Genomic DNA, 24,254 nt, shown 5'->3' on the forward strand with positions numbered 1-24,254 from the left:
AGGTGGCATGTCTTTCGGTGTTCTACAGATTACATTTCGGAGAATGTGCGTATGGATTACACAATTTAATTCCTCCATCCCCATTTCTTAATCGTACCTCGAGGCGCTCTGAAGGATATCATCCTTTTATTGTGGATATCCCCAATATTCGAACTCGCCGCTTCGAGTCTTCCTTCATCCTAAAAACAGCTAAGCAATGGAATTCACTCCCTGACACCATTTTTCCTAAACAATACAACTTGGACCTCTTCAAAGCTAGGGTGAATAGGCTCCTTCTAGGCAGACGTGCAACCAAGTAGGCCACATCGCCGCTTCCCATCAGGTGGGATTGTGGCCAAACCTCTGCCTATTGTTAATAAAAAAAAAAAAAAAAAAAAAAAAAAACCTAAATCACAGTATTATGTACCTACTACACCAAAATGTCAATGCATAGAAAGCAGCTGATACGTTTTATGAACATTGTCTAAGCATTTTAAAAATATTTTCACGAAAATAAGTTTCAATTTCGCGACAAAAATTTCCGTCCTTTTCGATGGTCTTAAATAATCTTAATAACCTACCTACGCTAAATTTCATATAAACTCTTAGACAGAAAAATGTAAATAATATTTAGGTAGGTATACGTAGGTATATTAATTACCTATCACAATATTTATATGACAACAGATTATTAACTCTAGTTATAGGTATATCTGCATTCAATAAATCGGAGAGAGATGATAGAATCGAGTTATTTAATAATATCATAATGTCGTTATTACTGTGGAGGTCAACGTTAAGGAAAATAAAACATAATATTAAACGTTGAGTGACCATTGTGGCAGAAAGACGTGATGCCAGTTTTAACACGGTGAGTCTTTGTTCTAATATTTACTTATCTAGGTATTTAGTTCTGTAATATTATTTGTATTGCTATAACGAGAAAATGTTATTTTTGATACATATACCTAGTTACCTAGATGATAATTAGTAGATTTTGTTTATCATTTCATTATGACTGATGCTGATGCTATTTACAAAAACATGAGATCCTCACGAAAGTGGTCATAATAATGTCAACATTTATGTAACTTATTGAAAAGCTTTGTTCTAAAAATGCTGAGGCTTATTATTAAGGAATTATTATTGTTATGTTTATCATAAATACTGTTACAAAACAAAGACTCTGTCGCTGTCTGTCCGTGCCTATGTAATCCTATGTTCAAAATTTTAAATATTTAAAACTACAAAATGATGACTTTGATGAGGTTTTTTTTAATACATACCTAGGTAGTTCTTGAGGTTTTTGAATAAACTTTTCTACAAAACGGGCGAAGTCGCGCGCAGAGATTTAGTATAGTACCTACATAATTATATCTAATATGTACCTAGGTAACTATTATTTAATATTTAAACTTTATTGACTCCGTCCACGCGTAAAAATTAAGATTTATTTTTTTCTACGTATTTTTCCGGGATAAAAAGTATCCTATTTTATGTCCAGGATTATAAAGTATACCAAGTTTCATCGAAATCGAACCGTTAGTTTTCACGTGATGCCTGAACATACAGACAGACAAAAATTTTTTTAATCACATAGGTATTTGGGTTTGGTATCGATCCAGTAACACCCCCTGCTATTTATTTTTTCAATATTTTCAATGTACAGAATTGACCCTTCTACAGATTTATTATACATATTATGTACTAGCTTTCTCCGTCCGCGCGGATGTCGGTCTTCGCGTGGATGGTTTATTTCTCCATTTTGAGTAACTCTGACAATGACATCTTATAAATATCTATCTGACCCAAATACGGCTAGGCCTATAATAATACGCAACGTGTGTTCGCAGTTCTACAGAACAACGTCTATGGATAACTGAAAAATTAAGATTATTTTTTTTCTACGTATTTTTCCAGGATAAAAAGTATCCTATTTTACGCCCAGGATAATAAGGTATAATTATACCAAGTTTCATCGAAATCAAACCGGTAGTTTTCACGTGATGTCTTCACATACAGACAGACAGACAGACAGACAGACAGACAAAAATTTTTTTAATCACATATTTGGGTTTGGTATCGATCCAGTAACACCCCCTGCTATTTATTTTTTCAATATTTTCAATGTACAGAATTGACCCTTCTACAGATTTATTATATGTATCTAGATAATAATTAATATGTACCTACCTAGCCATTTAGACTACAAAATTTCACTTTCACGAAAATACTACTGAACCGATTACAACGAAATTTAGCACACATATAGAGGGTAACTTGGATTAGCACATAGGATAGGTTTTATCCCGGAAATTCCACGGGAACGGGAACCATGCGAGTTTTTCTTTGAAAACGCGGGTAAGCCGCGGGCGGAAATCTATTAGTACCTACTTAGTATAGGTATATTTAACATTTTAATTTGGATAGATAAATAGCTCGCTGCTTACATAATAATATCTCTTTCACCTACAAACGGCTGATCTAAAGTGGATGAAATTCGGCATATTACCTATGTGTAGAACATGTAGGATATATTATTCTATAGTAGGAATTAGTGGAAATTGTGAGCTGATTCTTATTTTTAGTTTTTGTTACCAAATTCTTCTGAAACCGCTTGACCGATTTTTAATAAGTTTTAATTTTTTATTATCTCCTGTTGTCCCCGAATAATATTGTTTCTTGGATCAGATAGTATTATTCAAATACATATCATACGCAAAATATACGAAACTAGCTGTAACCCGCGGTTTCACTTACATTGTTCCGCTTCTGTTTTTCTTAGGGTGATGATATAGCCTTACCTTCCTCGATAAATTCAACACCGAATGAATTTTTCAAATTGGACCAGTAGGTACCTAGTTCCTGAGAATATTTTAGTGTACAATTAGTGAAATAAATTATAATTGCCATATATAACGTTTCATATAAGATTATTTACGGTTCACAATTATAACGTACCGGCTTTCCGGGGAAATCGTAAAAGTGTGAAAATTAGAGGTAACTTCGTGAATTTTTTTATCAAGTCAATTTATATACCTATTTTATGTTTTTAATCAAACAGAATCCTGGAAAATATCATCTAGTTTGATATATTATGTTATTTTTTAGATTTGGTCTTGAATATTACACGTATCATATTTTATTAGAAGATTGGTAATTTTGCTTTATAGCCACCAGCATCGAGTCATCGGGTCGAGTCGAGTCTAGTCGGTCGAGTTATAAAGAGGGAACTTCCCTGGGGTTTTCACAAGTTTCGTAGTTAATCGGGGAGTTCCCTATCTATACTTCTATACTAATATACTTAATAAAGCTGAAGAGTTTGTTTATTTGTTTGTTTGAGCGCGCTAATCTCGGGAACTACTGGTCCGGTTTGAAAAATTATTTCGGTGTTAGATATAGCCCACTTACCGAGGAAGGCTATAGGCTATATATTATATCATCACGCTAAGACCAACAGGAGCGGATTAATGCGGTTGAAACCGCGGGGAACAGCTAGTTATTTATATATTAGTTACCAACTACAGGAATGTATAAAATTAAATTTAATAAAACTATAATTTATAATGGTTTCTTTCTTTCGTACATTTATTAAATCAATATTTTAAATTTAATTTCATATTGAAATAAATTAAAAAAAAACGCTCTTGATACATTGTATTACGTAGTTAGTTAGTTACTAGATGCGCTCCTGTTGGTCTTAGCGTGATGATATACCTATAGCCTTCCTAGATGAATGGGCTATCTAACACCGAAATAATTTTTAAATCGGACCAGTAGTTTCTGAGATTAGCGCGTTCCAACAAACAAACAAACTCTTCAGCTTTATAATATTAAATATAGATTTATTTATTTTTTATAAACTGATGTTGGAGGTCGTATGAGGTCATTTCTTACATAATGCATGGTTTGTGATTGCCCGTAAATTCGCAGTGTATTAAATTGTTCAGTACCTATCTGTATTTATAAGCATTTGAACCGCGAACCTTACCTAACTTCTAAACTAGCGACCCGCCCGCGGCTTCGCCCGCTTTCTCTAAACTAAACCCAATCTATACTAATATTATAAAGCTGAACAGTTTGTTTGATTGAACGCGCTAATCTCAGGAACTACTGGCCCGATTTGAAAAATTCTTTTGGTGTTAGATAGTCCATTTATCGAGCAATGCTATATTATATCATCCACAGATCATCCTACTAAGACCAACAGGGGCGGAGCCATGCGGGTGAAACCGCGAAGCGCAGCTAGTAAACGATATTCTAAAACTGTCCTCGAGAATCGCTCTATCTATTAAAAAAAGGACCGTTTCAAAATCCGATCCTTATCTTGAGACCTGAGATATGACAGAACAATCTTTATCCCGAAAATTCCACGGGGACTATGCGAGTTTTTGTTTGAAAACGCGAGCGAAGCCGCGGCCGGAAAGCTAGTATTCTATTCATTAGTGTCATTAAACTTAAACCTGTTTATCAGTTGTTTAGTGTTTGACCTTACAGACGCATTAATTTATACATCTATATGTCGTGGCCATATCGTAGATTTTCTCTTTTAATGATATGATTGATCATTTCACGAAATGGGCGCATTTCATGATGTGGCCAACATAGTTTGACCAGATCGTTGAATCGTCAACGTATCACGAATTTGTCATCCACATTTGGCCAGATCGTATAAAATATATGGAGTCCATAAAATATTTAAAACATTCGGAATATTTTAAGAACTTGTTTATTAACATTTAAGTTAGTGAAAATATCCATTTTCAAATGAATGGATTTTAGACGCATTTTTCCTTAAATATAAGGTCCTATCCTTAGTTTCCATAGTACTCGACGAACCTCTTCGTCGTAAATTATGTGCTATGACTTTCTTCATATTGTAATTAAATTAATAATGAAGTTTTTAACTGAGAATAATAAAATTTTCGCCAGCAGCCGTCATCTTCACACATAAACACAGAGCTTGCAGCGCCTCTACCAATAATTAATGTAACTGCTTTACGAAATGATCAAATAATTTTGATAATTTCATGAAAAAACCGCGTGTTTAGTTGCCCATATCGAGAAACAATTTCTTATCATTGATCTGATCAAACCACATTATGATGTGGCCAATAGACATTCAACCATTTCATGAAATGAGCAAATCTACGTTATGGCCACGACATAAGAATATATAAAATATATTTTTACATACAATATGAATACAAATAAAAATGAAGTTATAAAATATAGATCAATAACTTATAGTGTAGCCCACGATGCTAAATACCTAAAAATATCATATCTATAAATTAAAATTCAATTCGAATTAAGTATATTATACAGGGTTACTTGTAAAACACCGGCAACCTCGCAGGACACGATAGCTAACATCATAAGCAAACAACATTTGTTCTACGACTTTTGATAATTTGTTAGATTTTATTTTCATACAAAAATAAATATTCATTTAATTTTCCGTTTGAATATTATAAACTCTACGCCTCCCAAAAATTCTGTAAACACGAAGCGAACGAGAGGGGGAAGGGGGCGTCGCGTCGTCCATCCGATAATGAATAGAACATAGACTTACAAATATTAGGAGAGCACAATAAAAGTTTAAGAAATCATTTAAAAATAATTTATTGCGTTATGCCAAAACTCAAAAGTCGTCGAACAAATGTTGTTACTTATGATGTTAGCTATCTTGTCCTGCGAGGTTGCTGGTGTTTTACAAGTAACCCTGTATATTATTATTAAAATTTAAAACCGCGGGGCACAGCTAGCAATAAAATAAACTAATAAAAAAAACATTTAGTTAAGTTTATTTAAGTTTTAACGATAGCCCGCCAAATTCTTGAATTACGTCACTGTCAAAACCACAGACTTTAGTTTTTTTTACCATAGATTATGCAAATAAAACAGTTTAGCAAGAACGAGTTATCATAATAAAATGTAATAGGTGTTTTGACAGCGCGTTGAAGAGATTCAGTTTTATTGACATTGATATTCATGATATTTTTATGAGATACTAGCTTTTGACGGCGACTTCGATCGCATTTTCCCGATTTACGATGATAATTATAAAACATCTTCTGAAGTATTATTATCCTACTAATCATTACATAAGTAGTATAAAACAAAGTCGTTTTCTCTGTCTATAAGTATGCTTAATCTTTAAAACTACGCAACCGATTTTGATGCGGTTTTTTTATTAGATAGAGTGTATGAAGAGGAAGGTTTTAGTATATAATTTATTAGGTTTTAGACAAAGCGGGCGAAGCCGCGGACGGATATCTAGTGGGAGATAAAAACCAATTGTCACTTTAAAAAAATACACCAGCCGAATTAATAACACCCTCCTTTTTTTTGAAGTCGGTTAAAAACATTGGGCACTTTTTGAGGAAAAAAATTAATTTAGCAACTATCGAGTTAATTTTATAAAACAGTCTCCCTGAATATTAAGTTGTTATCAAGCTATTTTGAAAACAATAGTCAAGTTAAATACTTCTCGATTTGAAAAACGTTTACGTTACAATTTTATGTTACAACAATTCCTGATTTAATTGTGCTTAATATTAGAGGTTTTTTAAATAACCAAGACTCAGTTTTTGCGTAAATAAGCCTTGAATTTCGTAAATAATTAAAAACATTATTTCACGGTTTTCCTCAATATATTGAGGGATTCTAAAAAACTCGATTGTTGTACAAATAAAGATGAGATTTCAAGGTTAGTACTAGTTTTAGTCCGGTTCTTCAGAAGGTGAAGCGAGGTTACGCGCGGTCATTTAATGGATGGGTGTTATATTATATGCATGTTACAAAAAACAAATTAAAAACTACAATAGTTTGAATAATTTAAAGCTAATAGGTTTTCGATAGAGCATTCTGATTAATAATTGTATGGTTTTTTGAGCAACTAATAAAAACGAGGTTCTTTGTTCAAAATATGTACCTATAATAGTTCAGGATACATCGCCCATTTTTGCAAGTGACTACTATCAAGCTGATTTTCCGTTTGTAGCTTTATTTTGATGAGACACCGAATAATTTCGTGTACGAAACTCTCGATTGTGGTAGCTAACAGAGATAACAAGGATAAAATTTTTTGATTTGATGGTTCTCAAATATTTATATTAGAATTATACTAAATAGGATCTTTATTGATATAAATGTAATATGGTATGTAATATAAAAAATGTTGTGTGGTTTTATGAAACCACGGTAAAAGTGAAACTTTTTGTCACACTATAGACATTTAACTAAAAATTGTCGTATTTGTACGATAATTATCGTACGTATCGTGCGTCACGCGACATGCGCTACACAGACCAAAAAGTTTGAGACGATGTAATAAAAGTTTCACTATAATATTTTTTTGTAATTTTGCACGTAGATTCCCGTTATTCCAGGGTTTTGATAATAATTGCTTCGTAAGAATACTTAATAACATAAAAGCATTATAGTTTAAACTAGATGTGCCGAGTGGTTTCACCCGCATTGATCCGCTCCTGTTGATCTAAGCGTGATGATATATAGCCTTCCTCGATAAATGGGCTATCTAACACCGAAAGAACTTTTCAAATCGGACCAGTAGTTCCTGAGATTAGCGCGTTCAAACAAACAAACAAACTCTTAAGCTTTATAATATAATATTAGTATAGATATCAACGTGACAAGTGACAACCCTGCACCTCGCGAGTTTAGGTCCGTGCGCTTCTAAACGCCGCGGCCGCCCGCGCCGGGAGACTTACTACTAATTCTTCTTACTAATTCTATAAAGTACCTAGTATGATAAAAAACAACGGACAATACTATGTTTATCGTCTCGTTGCAACTATAGTAGAGCCATTTTAATAGGCAACATTTGACAGTTCAACAAAATTCAACAACGTAACCTAGTAACGACGACATAGAATAACATGATATTTCGTTTTGTTAGAACTGCACATTTGCTTAACTTTTTTCAATTATGATTACATATTTATAATAATAATGACCGATACAAGTAATTTTAAGATTTCATTTTACTGATAAACCATACTAAACATAATAAACAATTTCTGAATTGAAGAACTGACGTCGCTACAATTTTGTGTCAATAATCCTTTTTTCTTTTTAAATACCAGAGATGTTACTCTAAAAATCGAAATCTGACATCTAGAATCGAATGCATTGATTACTTGTGAATAAAAATCATCATAAATTAATAAATTCGATTGACAAATGTTTCAAATCCGTATCGATTAATTCACTTTAATCGATGTTTTTAAGCAGGTTACCTCTCTTCGAAGATAAAATTGATAGACGTCAAATGTTGCCTATTAAATTGGCTCGACTATAATAGCAGATCAAAGTAAATAATCACAATACTTAGAAGTCATTAAGACTTCTCAGTATTGTCATTATTTATTTTACTTTGACGTTTTACCCACTTGATAAAAAGTTGAATTTAGCAATATTAATAAATGTGGTTTTATTCCGATAGCTAAAAACATGAACACAATTAAGATGAGGGTTCGAATTAAATGTGAAATAATATTTATTTAACGTGAATTATTCATTCAATTGTCCTAATCTATAATATAAAAATGAATCCCAAAATGTGTTGGTAAGCGCATAACCTGAGAACGGCTTAACCGATTTCGTTAATTCTTTTTTTATTATATTCCTTGAAGTTCGAGGATGGTTCTTATGTAGAGAACAAAACGTGAATATGTACCACGGGCGAAGCCGGGGCGGACCGCTAGTAATTTAGTAAAGTTAATTCACATTATATTATCTAAATTAGCTAATAATTTTGATTTGTGACATAAAGCAGAAACACACAAACAACATTAGGTATGGAATGCAGGATTTGGCTCCCCCATTAAACTGACGCCCGGGGCGAGTGGCCCGGGTTTACCTTCCATTAGATCCGGGGGCTGTACAATCCTATCCTATCTTACTAACATAATAAATGCGAAAGTTTGTGAGGATGGATGTTTGTGTATGTATGTTTCTTACTCTTTCACGCAAATACTACTGAACCGATTAAAATGAAATTAAGCACACATATAGAGGGTAACTTGGATTAACACATAGGATAGGTTTTATCCCGGAAATCCCACGGGAACGGGAACGAGGCGGGGTTTTCTTTGAAAACGCGGGCGGAAAGCTAGTATACATAGGTACTATAATCTACGAATTATTATAATTTATAATCTTTACGAATCTATAGCCCAACAAACGCTATTTTGCCAGTAAACCCTAATAATAATCTTTGGCAAATAATTGTCGGCAATAAAATTAAGCGGTAAAATTATGAAATTGTTAAAGGTTAATTAACATTCAAAAATCTGTCCTTTTAAAATAAACAGCTTGGTATTTATATGAGACTAGCTGCTCCGCGTGGTTTCACCCCCGTGGCTCCACCCCTGTTGGTCGTAGCGTGATGATATATAGCATAACCTTCCTCGATAAATGGGCTATCTAACACTGAAAGAATTTTTCAAATCGGACCAGTAGTAGTTCCCGAGATTAGCGCTTTCAAACAAACAAATAAACAAACAAACTCTTCAGCTTTATAATATTAGTATAGATTTGAGGAAAAATTGAAACAAGTTTTTGTTACTTTGTCAAAAGAATTCAGAACATTTGTGAGTTAAAGCACCAACTAGTAACTACCCAGCAAGCACATAACTTGTATATTAACCAAAAATATATACAGAATTATGACTTGAAGTTATATTAATTATTTAAATCGTCACTATCCAAATATAAGTACTTTATAAAAGCATTTGCTTCATCAAATAATGCTAACTGTTATATAATGGTTACCAAAAAATTGTTACAATGTCAAAAATCTTAAATAAACGGAGGATAATTCTAAATTACAGCTTCTAAAACAGCTTTCAAACTTATAGTAAGACTATTATCTTATATTGGTAATTTTAATAATGTTACGCTCTAAATAAGCATAAATAAATTATTTTATAGTGCCTTTGAACGTATGTTGGTTTTTTAAAGAATAAAAGCTTTATAATAGTCCATTATTGTGTTAATTTATTGCTAATCCTATATTAACATTGACTTTATAACAATTAATGCTTTTGCTCCGTTTTCTTTCAAATTTATTCATCTCTACAGTATATAGCTATATATTGATCGAAATAAAAGTATTGTTAGAACTATGAGTATTAATAACATCGTAATTTGAATTTGGTTAATGGATAAAAAGGCTTTGAATAAAACTAAAAAACAGGCGGATTCAAATGAAAACTTAAAAAGGAGTAACTATACTGATTTTATTAATAATAATTGTAGTAAACAAAAAAAACTTCTTCATCGGCATCTTCATATTATGTTGGGAAACGCTTTACTTTGCAGGGCATGTTGGCTCTGAAAAGAACAAGCAAGTTGGTTTTTTAAATGGCTTAATTAAAAATCTTGGCTTATTTATTTTATACCAAGTAATTACGGTTCCCTGATAAGCTCGATAAAATCAGTCACTAATTATAACATATTTCCGAAGTGCTGTCATATGGCTGAATATAATAAGTGTCTTGTATTACACTATTATACGAGCTCTAATTTTTGTGACGAGCCATATTAAAATTAACAGCACTATTATGCTATCGTCAAATGCCTAAAGCTTTAATTTCATTTGTCGCCATTTGCTTTCCTTTTCCTATCTTACAAAAATAATACAATTTACTAAGATCTGACTAGAAAGGGAATGAAATCATTTGTATTTTGTACCAATACCTTTATAAGGTACTTTAATTGTTAAAACTATTGCTATAATCTAAATTTTGTGATATTTGTTTAAAATAGGTTATATTTTATAAAAAAAAATATATACTAATAAAGTATATTAGCGAGGGCGCGTGTATTCTTTCTCAATAACATGTATATTTCACCCGACAAACTGATGCGCGCAGCTAATTTCACTCAAAACATTCAGAAATACAGGCGGTACTTACCCATCATTCAATATTAATTTTCACATTTAAATATTTCAAGTCCACATAACGTTGCACGATCAAAAACAGATCAATATATTTTTAAAATCATAAGATTTTCTTTTTTACAAAGGAATTACTTACAACAGTTAGCATTGTTATGAAATTTTAATAACAGATTGTAATTTTAAAAGCTATATAATAACTGTAATGAAGTCGCAAAAAATGCCATTTGTTTATTCATGTGCTCATAACTGACTTAATTAATGATTTAATACGATGATTATAATGCTATTAAATTGCCTTTGTATAGCTCAACGCTGTCTAAAGGGGGGGCCCAAATTTTACTTATAAGAGTCGTATAAAAGAAATACAGCCGATATACGATTTGGTTATAATGCTTTGTACATGAACTCGTGCTATCATAAGTTTGTTATAATGGTGTTTTGTGCTTGCTGGGTACCTATATATTTTAAAAGCAGTTTAATAATTTGTTTGTTTATTGATAAATTTGATTCTTATAATCCTATCCATAATATTATAAATGCAAAAGTAACTCTGTCTGTCTGTCTGTTACTCAATCACGCCTTAACTACTGAACCAATTTGCATGAAATTTGGTATAGAGATATTTTGATACCCGAGAAAGGACATAGGCTACTTTTTATCCCGGGTAAATGACGAAATCCCGTAAATCCCACGGGAACAGGAACTATGCGGGTTTTTCTTTGACTGCGCGGGCGAAGCCGCGGGCGGAAACCTAGTTTGTTTATATAACTGTCTGACCGCTTTATCTCTGTTTACTATTTATACACGTTGACACATAATAAGTTCATTATAACTAATATTATAACTGACTGTCTGTCTCTTCTTCACATCCAAGCTACTGAACCGATTTTGATGCAATTTGGTTGGTATATAGGTAGGTAGGTTTTATTCCGAAATACGCATGGGAACGGGAATTATGCGGGTTTGACTACGCGGGCGAATCCGGGGGTAGATAACTAGTAAATCATAAATTTTACATATTACAGATACACAGAGTTAAGCATTTATATTTGTTAGGATTAATGTGTATATTAAAATAATAAAGATTTTATTTTATTTTGACTGACCGATTGGCTGGGTTGGTAACCTAGTGACCCTGCCTTCCATGCCAGAGGTCGTGGGGACTGGGTTCTATTCCCACCCAGGGAAAATGTTTGTGTGATGAACATAGATGTTTGCTGTGTCTGGGTGCTAATTATCTATATAAGAATTTATTTAAAACTAGCTTCCGCCCGCGACTCCGTCCGCGCGGAAGTCGGTCTTCGCGTGGATGGTTTATTTCTCCATTTTGAGTAACTCTGACAATGACATCTTATAAATATCTATTATAAAGACCAAATACGGCTCGACCTATAATAATACGCAACGTGTGTACGCGGTTCTACAGAACAATGTCTATGGATAAAACTGAAAAATTAAGATAATTTTTTTTCTACGTATTTTTCCAGGATAAAAAGTATCCTATTTTACGCCCAGGATAATAAGGTATAATTATACCAAGTTTCATCCAAATCGAACCGTTAGTTTTCACGTGATGTCTTCACATACAGACAGACAGACAGACAGACAAAAATTTTTTTAAACACATATTTGGGTTTGGTATCGATCCAGTAACACCCTCTGCTATTTATTTTTTCAATATTTTCAATGTACAGAATTGACCCTTCTACAGATTTATTATATGTATAGATTATATATGTATATTTATCAGTCATTTTTATTTATATATTTATTTATACAACATACAGCCGTCTGGTTTCCATTACACAAGCGAAAGCTAAGTATGGGATCAGATCGTGCCGTGTGTGAAAATTGTACTGAAATATTTATTTATTCATTTTTATATTATTTACAGATGAACAAGTCAATAATACTGTTCGTGGTGTGCCTGGCATACGCCAGCGCGCAAACGGAAATGGCTGGAGACCTGGACGCCATCATTCGGGATCTTTTCGGGACACCGAGCACTCCAACAGCAGACAACGCGGCGGTTACCAACGCAAACAATAAGATACCGACACCTTCTACTATCGTACCACCCCCTAAAGGTAAGTGACAGTTTTATTTATATTAAAAAATGGTTACCATCTTTGTCTTTTCAACATCAGAAACTTGGATATTTTAAAAGTGCAATATATTGCGTATATAAGCGTTCGTATAGGTACATCGTTTTGATTAGAATCCATACTAATATTATAAATGTGAAAGTAACTCTGTCTGTCTGTCTGTTAATCAATAACGCCTTAACTAATGAACCAATTTGTATGAAATTTGGTATAGAGATATTTTGATACGCGAGAAAGGCTACTTTTTACCCCGGGAAATATGATAGGGTTTATCCCGGAAATCCCACATGAACGGGAACTAGGCGGGTTTTTCTTTGACTGCGCGGGCAAAGCTGCGGGTGAAAAGCTAGTTCTTAAATAAATAAGGGAGAAACCAAAAAAAACTCAGAAAAATCTTATAATAAATCATCTAAGTAGATTCTAGATAAATGAATATTACAAAACCAAATATCTCTATTCCTAATACGTTTCGAGATTTATGTCCATAATAACTTTTGCTCACAATATATTGTTCTTAAAATATTCGTATATTATCCAAGTTTCACCCACTGGCCGTGAATGTTCATCACGACGCCAAACCCAAACCCCTTTAGAAAAAGATTTAACGGATGACGGGGAGGTAGTGTCAGTCATCCCTTACCACGCTTGCTGTTGTGTGGAAGCAACAAGGATTTAAAAAAAAACTCATAAAAAATGTAAATATATACTTACGAAAGTATATATTTTCATTTTTTTTAGATTAGTATATTTGATCTAATTTGACCATAAATTGACTATCTACTAAATAAATAACATATTACTTATTATGACATTAATTTTCAGTGAACCAAGACACAGAGTACACGCCATGTACCATGGAAGATGGTGGACAAGGGGAGTGCGTGAGATATTATCTGTGTAACGCGAATAATTCCGTGATCACAGACGGTGTTGGAATAATTGATATACGGTAAGATAATTAAATTAATAAATAAAGCGTTATGCCGACCATGTCGGCATGACATAATATGCTGAGGGCCTCACCATTTAGGTCGCCACACAAATTTATTGTTATTTTCTCTGTTTTGCGTTCTGTTCTTTTTTTTTAAATTTTGTTACCTATGTTTTATGTGTCAATGTGGTGTACCTAGTAAATGATTTTCTTTCTTTCTTTCTTTCTAATTTATACTGTGCAAAGCAAATATTTCAATCTATACTGTGCCCCGCGGTTTCACCCGCGTTGCTCCGCTCCTGTTGGTCTTAGCGTGATGATTATAGCCTTTAGATTACCTCGATAAATGGGCTATCTAACTCCGAAAGAATTTTTCAAGTCGGGCCAATAGTTCCTGAGATTAGCGTGTTCAAACAAACAAACTCTTCAGGTTTATAATATTAGTATATCTAATATATAACTCAAAGGTGACTGATATAGTGATCTATCAAGGCACAGCCCAAACCACTGGACGTATCGGGCTGAAATTTGGTATGCAGGTAGATGATAGGACGTAGGCAATCCGCTAAGAAAGGATTTCCCGAAATTCTTGCGGGAACGGGAAAAAGGGGGGTGCACGTACAAAGTCCTGGGCGGAGGCCTATGAGGAGATTATTATGTATAGGTACTTAAATATGACACAAAAGTATCATAAAAATCTGTGATATTCGCATAAAAAAACATTCATTTTTACAAGTTTTCTTGTTTATCCATACTAATATTATAAATGCGAAAGTAACCCTGTCCGTCTGTTACTCAATCACGCCTTAACTACTGAACCGATTTGCATGAAATTTGGTATAGAGATATTTTGATACCCGAGAAAGGACATAGGCTACTTTTTACCCCGAGAAATAGGATAGGTTTTATCCCGGAAATCCCACGGGAACGGGTTTTTCTTTGACTGCGCGGGCGAAGCTGCGGGTGGAAAGCTAGTAATAAATATAATTAATCTTTCAGAGTCCAAGATGGCCCTTGCCCATCATACCTTGACGTGTGCTGTGCTGTCCCAGACACGAGGAATCCAGACAATCCTATCACCCCAGCGCCACCTATCGCTGATCAGGTAAGATCATCACTACATAGTATAAAACAAAGTCGCTTTCTCTGTCCCTATGTCCCTATGTATGCTTAAATCTTTAAAACTACGCAACGGACTTTGATGCGGTTTTTTTTAATAGATAGAGTGATTCAAGAGGATGGTTTTAGTATATAATTTATTAGGTTTTAGACAAAGCGGGCGAAGCCGCGGACGGTTAGCTAGTTTTGAAATAAAGAAAATACATTTTTTTTTATTAAGCTATTGCATAGCTTCTATCGCGGGCCTTGAGCGCGGGGACCGAATCGAGAAATTCCGTAACGAAAACACCTCACGCTCCCCACTCCGACGGGCGGAGGTGTGGCTTGAAGGCATAGCATGCAATAGCGCAACCGCAGCAGTCCCCGAGTGACACACGGACTTTTTATTTATTTATTCACTAGCTATTTTTGGTCGTAGCGCGATGATATAACATAGCCTTCTTCGACAAATGTGCTATCTAACACAGAAATATTCTTTTCAAATAGGACCAGTAGTTCCCGAGATTAGCGCGTTCCTCAATAAATGGACTATCTAACACCAAAAGATTTTTTCAAATCAGACCAGTAGTTCCTGAGATTAGCGCGTTCAAACAAACAAACACACTTTTCAGCTTTATAATATTAGTATACATTGTAAGTTGTAAACTTGTAACTAATCACTCAACGTTCATTTTGTGAATTAACAATTAAGTATTGTATGCTGTGTATAGTTATTGTAAAATCATGAATGTTCTATAATTTTAATCTAAATATCTTTGTATGTACCATGTTTTTATGCAATAAATTATTTATTTATTTATGACTAGCTGCTCCGCGCGGTTTCACCCCTGTGGCTCCACTCCTGTTGATCGTAGCGTGATGATAATAAAAAAATAAATAACGGCGCCTTCCTCTATAAATGAGCTATCTAACACCGAAAGAATTTTTCAAATCAGAACAGTAGTTCCTGAGATTAGCGCGTTCAAACAAACTTTTCAGCTTTATAATATTAGTATAGATTTATTATTTTATTTATTTATGACTGCTAAAACCCAAATTCACAGCGTCAAGGTTGCGGTTGGAGGAATCCAGACGGTGTCGGGTTCCGTATCACCGGTGACAAAGATGGCGAAGCCAAGTTCGGGGAGTTCCCTTGGATGGTCGCTGTTTTGAAGTAAGATTTACATAATAAATTATTATTGACGCACTATAAAAAACTTGACTCACAGACGCTTATTGGTCATAATTATTATATTAACAAGCTCAATCTTTAAATTGTCAGAACAGATACAGGGTGTCCCACTATTGGTATACTAAGTGCCAAGGAACTTGTAGTTTTGCATGCACTGATCACGTAAAAAATATTTAAAGAACAAAATTACGGTGATGTACAGAGTTTTAAGAATTCATCTATTTGACAAAAAAATTCGTCTGGAATTTTATAAGTATTTTTTATGTAATTAGCGTATGCAAAACTATAACCTCCTTGGGGCTTAGTATACCGTTGCTGGGACACCCTGTATAATAAGTAATATATTAGTTATAAAAAATAAAAATAAAATCATCAAAAACGGTTCACTGAGACTAAAGTTCTGTGGTAACAAACCCAGAAAAATACAGTTGAATCGAAAACCTCTTCCTTTTTTTTAAGTCGTTTGAGAATTGTCGGTTTTTGTTAATGAAATTAACACCATATTCCGTCGCAGTAATGTTCAAAGTCCATTGTTCATTAGAAAACTCTGCTTAATGGACGCGTGGGCAGAGTTTTAGTTCGGACAATTTTTGAGCGTGTTTGTGAGTCTTATTGTTTATTGTACGTCAATTATTGTTTGATTCCTTTGCACTGGTCAGCACGAGCATGTTAAAAGCACGGGGTTGCACTTTTGTTTTGAATATTTTTGCCCTTTTTATTTAGGCCGGCTGCAGAGCTTCACCGACCATCAGTGCGCACGTCAGTCGCGTTTGTCATATGTATGGAAATACGCGTGCGTATGGTCGGTCTAGCTATGAACGGTTTTATGAATTTCCATACATATGACAAGCGCAACTGACGTACGCACTGATGGTCGGTCAAGCTCTAAAACCGGCCTTAGAATCAATAGGTACCTATGTCCAAAATATTACAGATTTCACACAGACATTTTGTCGGGTTGATTAAATTTAAACTTGTGCACTTATCAAGATAATTCTTGATTATTTTTCAATTAAATATATTTTTAATTGTAGCTTATATATTGTAGCTAATGCTACAATATTTTTTTAATTAAAAATATATTTATCAGTCGGGATCATTCTTTTTTATTCATTAATTAATGAACATTTATTTCGGGGTTAAAATGGAAGAAATTGGCACTGTATGTTTGTTTCACGGCATGTTTCCAATACCTAGACTGGTTAGAATGTGTAAGATTAGTTACATTAGATCTAAGATATAATGGTATCCCTGCATGATAACAATACAGTCAAACTTGCCACTTAAAGCCTTTATCCATAGAACGTATCATGTTCACAGGAAAGTGTCAGGCAAAAATAAATTATTTTTAACTAGCTTACCGCCCGCGGTTTCGCCCGCTTTGTCTAAAACCTAATAAATTATATACTAAAACGTTCCTCTTGAATCACTCTATCTATTAAAAAAAAACGCATCAAAATCCGTTGCGTAGTTTTAAAGATTTAAGCATACAAAGGGACATAGGGACAGAGAAAGCGACTTTGTTTCATACTATGTAGTGAAGAAAAGTATGAGTATTCGTTGAGTACATTAGATCGTTCTGTCACTGATCAGCATCGTCACTAATGAGTTTAAACTCAAACTTAAACATTTATTTATTGTAGTAGATTTTTTATTTATTCTAGTTCTCTTCTGTATCGTGAAAATACTGTAAAATAACAATTTCATCATCATAGGCCGGTGTATTTCTCTTAGGGCTGATTTTTCAATCCATAGTTAAATCTTATCTGTCCAATAAAACATACACATAACACAATAGTACACAGATGTTACATGTAAAATGCCAAAAAACGAACAAGTGACACATTTTTGAAATGGTTGTATAATACGATATTCGATGAATAAGTTTTAACCAAGGATTGAAAAATCGCCCCTAAAATAGATCAAGCAATGAAGTAGTGGGTTGGCGGAAGACATAATATGTCGTCGAACTTTTGATTCTTCGGCAGGTTTCGTTACGATGTTTTCCTTCACCGTTTAGAGCAATAAATAATAATAATTTACCACCATAGTAGAACATATCCTGTTGCTTTCTATATCTTTACTTAATCCTGACACGGTGCTGTTATACTAATAGTATGATACTAGTAGAATCCTTTATGCTCGAAAGAAGACCATGCACGTCAAAACCAATGACCCGACCGTTTCCGCCCCATGTCATCTAATCTGACCTCCAGTTTGAATTACGTTGATCCCAGGATAGAGCCAGTTAACGATGATGAGCCAGATGGTCAGAAACTCAACGTTTACGTGGGGGGTGGTTCGTTGATACACCCTAAAGTGGTGCTAACAGCTGCGCATTATGTGACCACTACGAAGGCTCTAAAGGTCAGAGCAGGGGAATGGGACACGCAAACAACGAAAGAGATCTATCCGCACCAAGATCGGGATGTGGCTAAGACGATTGTGCATAAGGACTTTAATAAGAGTGAGTATTATTTTGTCTGATTTACACAAGTTTTTAGGATTTTAAACGGATTTAAAACGGGATTTATTCATCACTAGCTGTGCCGCGCGGTTTCACACGCATTGCTCCGCTCCTGTTGGTCTTAGGGTGATGATAAATTGGCTATCTAACACCGAAAAATTTTTCAAATCGGATCAGGACCATCGTTCTTGAGATTAGCGCGTTCAAACAAACAAACAAACTCTTCAGCTTTATAATATTAGTATAGATTTAACGAGATGGCCCGTGAACACGCTTGTGGTAAATACATATAAATAAATCGCGTTTTGTAAAATTTGTTAAATATTCTTCAATCCATATTAATATTATAAATGCGAAAGTAACTCTGTCTGTCTGTCTGTTACTCAATCACGCCTAAACTACTGAACCAATTTGCATGAAATTTGGTATGGAGATATTTTGATACCCGAGAAAGGACATTTTTATCCCGGGAAAATGACGCAATCCCGGAAATCCCACGGGAACGGGAACTACGCGGTTTTTTCTTTCAGAACGCGGGTGAAACCGTGGGCGGAAAGCTAGTTTATAATTGTGATTATTTGTTTTTGTAAGTTGTCTGAATGATCTATTAAGGCCAACGAGACGAGATATAAAACGTAAACAATCTGACCTTTATAAATGACATTTTTCTATACTAATATTATAAAGAGGAAAGGTTTGTAATTATGTATATACCTATGTATGGTTTTCACGCATAAACTACTGGACCGATTTTGATGAAATTTGAGACAGTCAATCTTTAGACCCTGAGAAAGACCATAGTTTACCTATAATTGCGAAATATGTACCACGGGCGAAACCGGGGCGGACCGCTAGTTTTAATATAAAAATAATTCGATCACCAGGCGTGATTCGAACCCGAGTCTTTCTGCCTTTCGATCGATCTCTCGGCCAACCTTTGTCCTCTTTAAGGTTTTATGTGCCTAAAAAAAAAAATATTATTATTATAGCGACCGTCTCAACCAATATGAAACACTAGCTGCGCTTCGCGGTTTCAACCGCGTTGCTTAGCTCCTGTTGGTCTAGCCTCGATAAATGGGTTATCTAACACCGAAAGAATTTTTCAAATGGGACCAGTAGTAGTTCTTGAGATTAGCGCGATCAAACAAACAAACAAACAAACTCTTCAGCTTTATAATATTAAAGTATAGATTTAAATGATTAGAACATTTTTACGATGGAATGTGGCTTTTGTTGAATTTCATATTTTGTTTAGCATTCAAATGCCTTATAAATAAGAAATTTTTTAAACGGAATTCGACCATCGTCTTTCCCCTTGAGTCATTAAATTAAAGTGAAACTTCTTTAAGCTCGTTGAGAGTAAAATTTCGATCGCGTCATGACAATACAGTCACGTCATGGAGTAAGGCGACAATCTTGGAATTTTGCCAACGAAGTTTCACTTCTAATCTGACATCTTTTTCCTTTCAGATAACCTATTCTACGATATAGCCCTATTAATTCTGTCATCCCCTCTGGAGTTGGCACCCAACGTAGGTGTGGTATGCTTACCTCCCCCCCGGGAACGTGCTGTGGGGGGGACTCAGTGCTTTGCGTCCGGGTGGGGTAAGGATAAGTTCGGGAAGGAGGGACGGTACCAGGTTATATTGAAGCGGGTGAGTTCTTTTTTATTATTTTTTTTGGCAGTGTTTAACACGCTTATATTCGACTAGCTGCGCTCCGCAGTTTCACCCGCGTGGCCGGTTGGTCTTAGCGTGATGATAAAATGTAGCCTTCCTCGATTAATGGGGTTTTATTTATGTTTGACTATTTTTATAAGTTTTAAATACAATACAGTTTTTCAATCAGTCTGTCGAATAAAGTACATAGAATAAGAAAAATATGTTTATTTAATATCTACCAAAAACCAAAAATAGACATCCATAGAAACTAAAGCTTTTTAAAGAATATAATAACCGCGTCACGATAGATTTTTATCTGTTCTAATATTAATTAATAGAAATATGTATACTAGCATAGTAAGTGTAATAAATAAATATTTTTCAAGACAATTTTCACACACGGCACAGTCTGATCCCATACTAAGCTTTCGCTTGTGTTATGGAAACCAGATGGCTGATAAACATACATATATATATAATTTTAAATAAATACTTCTACAGGATTTCCCACTGTTGGTTATACTAAGCTCAATGAAGGTTATAGTTTTGCACACGCTGAGTACATAGAAAATACTTATAAAAATTCCAGATGCATTTTTTTTTCAAATAGATGAATTCTTAAAACTCTTTGTGTACCCCTAACAAGCAACCCACCCAACTTTGCCACCCGCACGTGGGCTATCGTTTAAGATTATGTTTTCATAGACAAAATGCTCACATTAGCGAAGCGGTATATGCCGGCTGCGCGAAGCTAGAGAAGAAAACATGGATTTTCAGGAAAAATTTAGCAAAAAATTTGTGACGTAATTTTGTTGTTTATGTATTTTTTACGTGATCAGTGTATGCAAAACTACAAGTCCCATCGCGCCAATAGTGGGACACCCTGTATAGATAATAAAATAAATAAACAAAAATAAAAATGCATTTTTTGTTTCTAGGTGGAATTACCAGTAGTTGAAAGGCGTCAATGTCAAACTGCGTTGCGCAAAACGCGTTTGGGGCATTTCTTCGAACTTCACACGTCGTTTATGTGCGCGGGGGGAGTTGGGGGGAAAGATACATGTAAAGGGGATGGGGGTTCACCCCTCGTTTGTCCCATACAGGTGAGACTTTTATAACGTTAAATATTATTATTTATTTTTCATTTCAGAACAAAAAAACACATACATAATAACATAGTACTCTGCCAAACTGTAAAACAGTTTGTTGGCAGATGTAGCTCCATTTTACCATCCTGTAAATAAGTATACATCTTTCTTATACAATATACACTACACTTTAATCAAATTAGATATTAACTAACAATATTACATTTCAACGACCAGGTATAACACAAGCTTATAGAAAGGCTCACTCAAATGAGTCACCTCACATCAACTCACTCTCATGTGTATTCAGAAAATATCTTCCTAATTCTTAGTAATTGTCACACAATTACTAAGAATTCTGTTTATGGTGTATTATGATGTGCTGTTTCATATTTGATGATGTTTTGAACGAGCGTGGGCACTCGCTGCATTGGTAGAGTTTTATGTCTGCAATGAATTGAATAAAAAAAAAATAAAAAAAACTATGTATTAGCTATTTAACTAAGAATAAATAGATAACTTTATTTATTTTCTTTTTTTCTATGTAAGTATAAAAAGTGAAGTCCCGTGTCCCCTAGTGGGGTAAGAAGCAGATGCATTATGCATACATCTGTTTCACTGATCGATTTTCTTTAGGGACAAGTAGGTGATCAGCCTTCTGTGTCCTGCCAGACCGAGACATTTTTCTTCGTCTCCACCGGGAATCGAACCCAGGACCCCTCGGTTCTACGCTCGATTGCTCGATTGATCAGTGAAACAGATTTATTCATAATGCATCTGCCCCTTACCCCACTACGCAGGGACATGGGACTTAGTTGACTGGACTAAGTTGTCAAGTTACGTGCCGGTAATTATACCACGGTTGAATATAATTTTTCCTCGTGTTTTAATACTTGATATATGTATTTACAAATAACAAACTTTGTTACTATTAATTCATTTTTTCATACTCCTTCTCTGTCAAATTTAATATGTTACTCTTTTTACTTACCTTACTCTCTTTTGCTGAGGCTGTGTCCATTTGCCTAATTTAATTAAGAGAAATTTTGTATGTAATGTTTTTGGCAATAAATTTATTTTCTACTAGCTTCCGCCCGCGACTCCGTCCGCGCGGATGTCGGTCTTCGCGTGGATGGTTATTTCTCCATTTTGAGTACCTCTGTCAATAACATCTTATAAATATCTATTGGAACCAATTCCCAAATACGGCTAGGCCTATAATAATACGCAACGTGTGTTCGCGGTTCTACGGAACAACGTCTATGGATAAAACTGAAAAATTAAGATTAATTTTTTTCTACGTATTTTTCCAGGATAAAAAGTATCCTATTTTACGCCCAGGATAATAAGGTATAATTATACCAAGTTTCATCGAAATCGAACCGCTAGTTTTCACGTGATGCCTTCACATACAGACAGACAGACAGACAGACAAAAATTTTTTTAATCACATATTTGGGTTTGGTATCGATCCAGTAACACCCCCTGCTATTTATTTTTTCAATATTTTCAATGTACAGAATTGACCCTTCTACAGATTTATTATATGTACCTATAGATTGTTTTTCACCTCTTTCTTATTTTTATAATTAAAAATTCTACCCATAGGTTGCCTGGTATAAATCGCTTAGTAGCGAATAAGTTAGCTTTATAACATATTGTCTGTTTATTTTTTATAAATAAATAAATAAATATTTCGGGACAATTTACACACATGGCACGATCTGATCCCATACTAAGCTTTCGCTTGTGTTATGGAAACTAGATGGCTGATAAACATACATATATAATTTTAAATAAATACTTATATAGATATAATTATCTACATAATTATAATTATCTACATAAGTTTGCTCTGTGTCTGGGTGTATTAACACTATGTTCATCACACAAAAATTTGCCCAGTTTGGGAATCGAACCCAACGACCTCTGGCTTGGAAGGCAGGGTCACTACCAAATTATATGTATTGTAATGGTGCTGAATAAAGTGTATTTATTGATATTATTATTTTTTTTTTCTTTTCCAGTACGAAAAAGACCGTTACGTACAGAACGGTATAGTCGCGTGGGGGATCGGGTGCGGGGAGGACGGTACACCCGGTGTATACGTGGATGTTGGTAACCTGCGCAATTGGATTGACGACAAGATTGCCGGCGAGGGCTTGGATGTTAAGACTTACAGTTATTAAATAAAATATATGTATAGATAGAGCTGTTTGGTGTTTTATTTTACCTTTGCATAGTGAATTATTAAGAAAATGGGTGTTCTGTAATCCTACTTCTTATAATTATAAATGAATCCCAAAATGTGTTGGTAAGCGCATAACTTTAGAACAGCTGAACCGATTTATTTAATTCTTTTTTTATTATATTCCTTGAAGTACGAGGATGGTTCTTATGTAGAGAAAACGTGAATATGTACCACGGGCGAAGCCGGGGCGGACCGCTAGTATATAATAAATGCAAAAGTTTTGAGTATGGCTGGATGTTTATTACGCTTTTTACGAAAAAACCACTGGACAGATTTGGATGAAACTTTACAGTAATATAAGAATAGCACGTGAGATATAGAAATACTTGATTTTGCCCTCGTGTGAAAAATTGCCGTTACGTAAAAAATAGTATATAGTCACATGGAGGATCGTGTACGTGGACGTCGGTAATCTGCGCAATTAGATAGACGACGAGATAGCCGGCGAGGGCTCTGATGTTAAGACTTACAGTTATTAAATAATATATATGTATGGATAGAGCTGTTTGGTGTTTTATTTGACCTTTACCATTATCGTCATCAGATGAT

At 34.4% G+C, this 24,254-nt stretch overlaps 1 protein-coding gene across 2 annotated transcripts; it reads left to right on the forward strand.

The window, feature by feature from the left end:
* The first annotated feature begins 722 nt into the window (after positions 1-722).
* On the forward strand, positions 723-23,665 carry LOC123702217 (phenoloxidase-activating factor 2-like). 2 transcript variants are annotated; one of them, XM_045649901.1, is made up of 9 exons: positions 723-850; positions 12,807-12,999; positions 13,840-13,966; positions 14,948-15,053; positions 16,111-16,220; positions 18,455-18,705; positions 20,176-20,360; positions 21,305-21,469; positions 23,482-23,665. In XM_045649901.1, the coding sequence occupies exons 2-9, from the start codon at positions 12,807-12,809 to the stop codon at positions 23,641-23,643; spliced, it is 1,299 nt and encodes a 432-aa protein (XP_045505857.1). In that variant the 5' UTR covers positions 723-850; the 3' UTR covers positions 23,644-23,665. The 2 variants fall into 2 exon arrangements, with proteins under 2 accessions (XP_045505857.1, XP_045505858.1); XM_045649902.1 differs by having other exon boundaries at positions 18,476-18,705.
* The last annotated feature ends 589 nt before the right edge of the window (positions 23,666-24,254 follow it).

This window comes from Colias croceus, chromosome 23, assembly GCF_905220415.1.
Source record: "Colias croceus chromosome 23, ilColCroc2.1".
Lineage (NCBI taxonomy): Eukaryota > Metazoa > Arthropoda > Insecta > Lepidoptera > Pieridae > Colias > Colias croceus.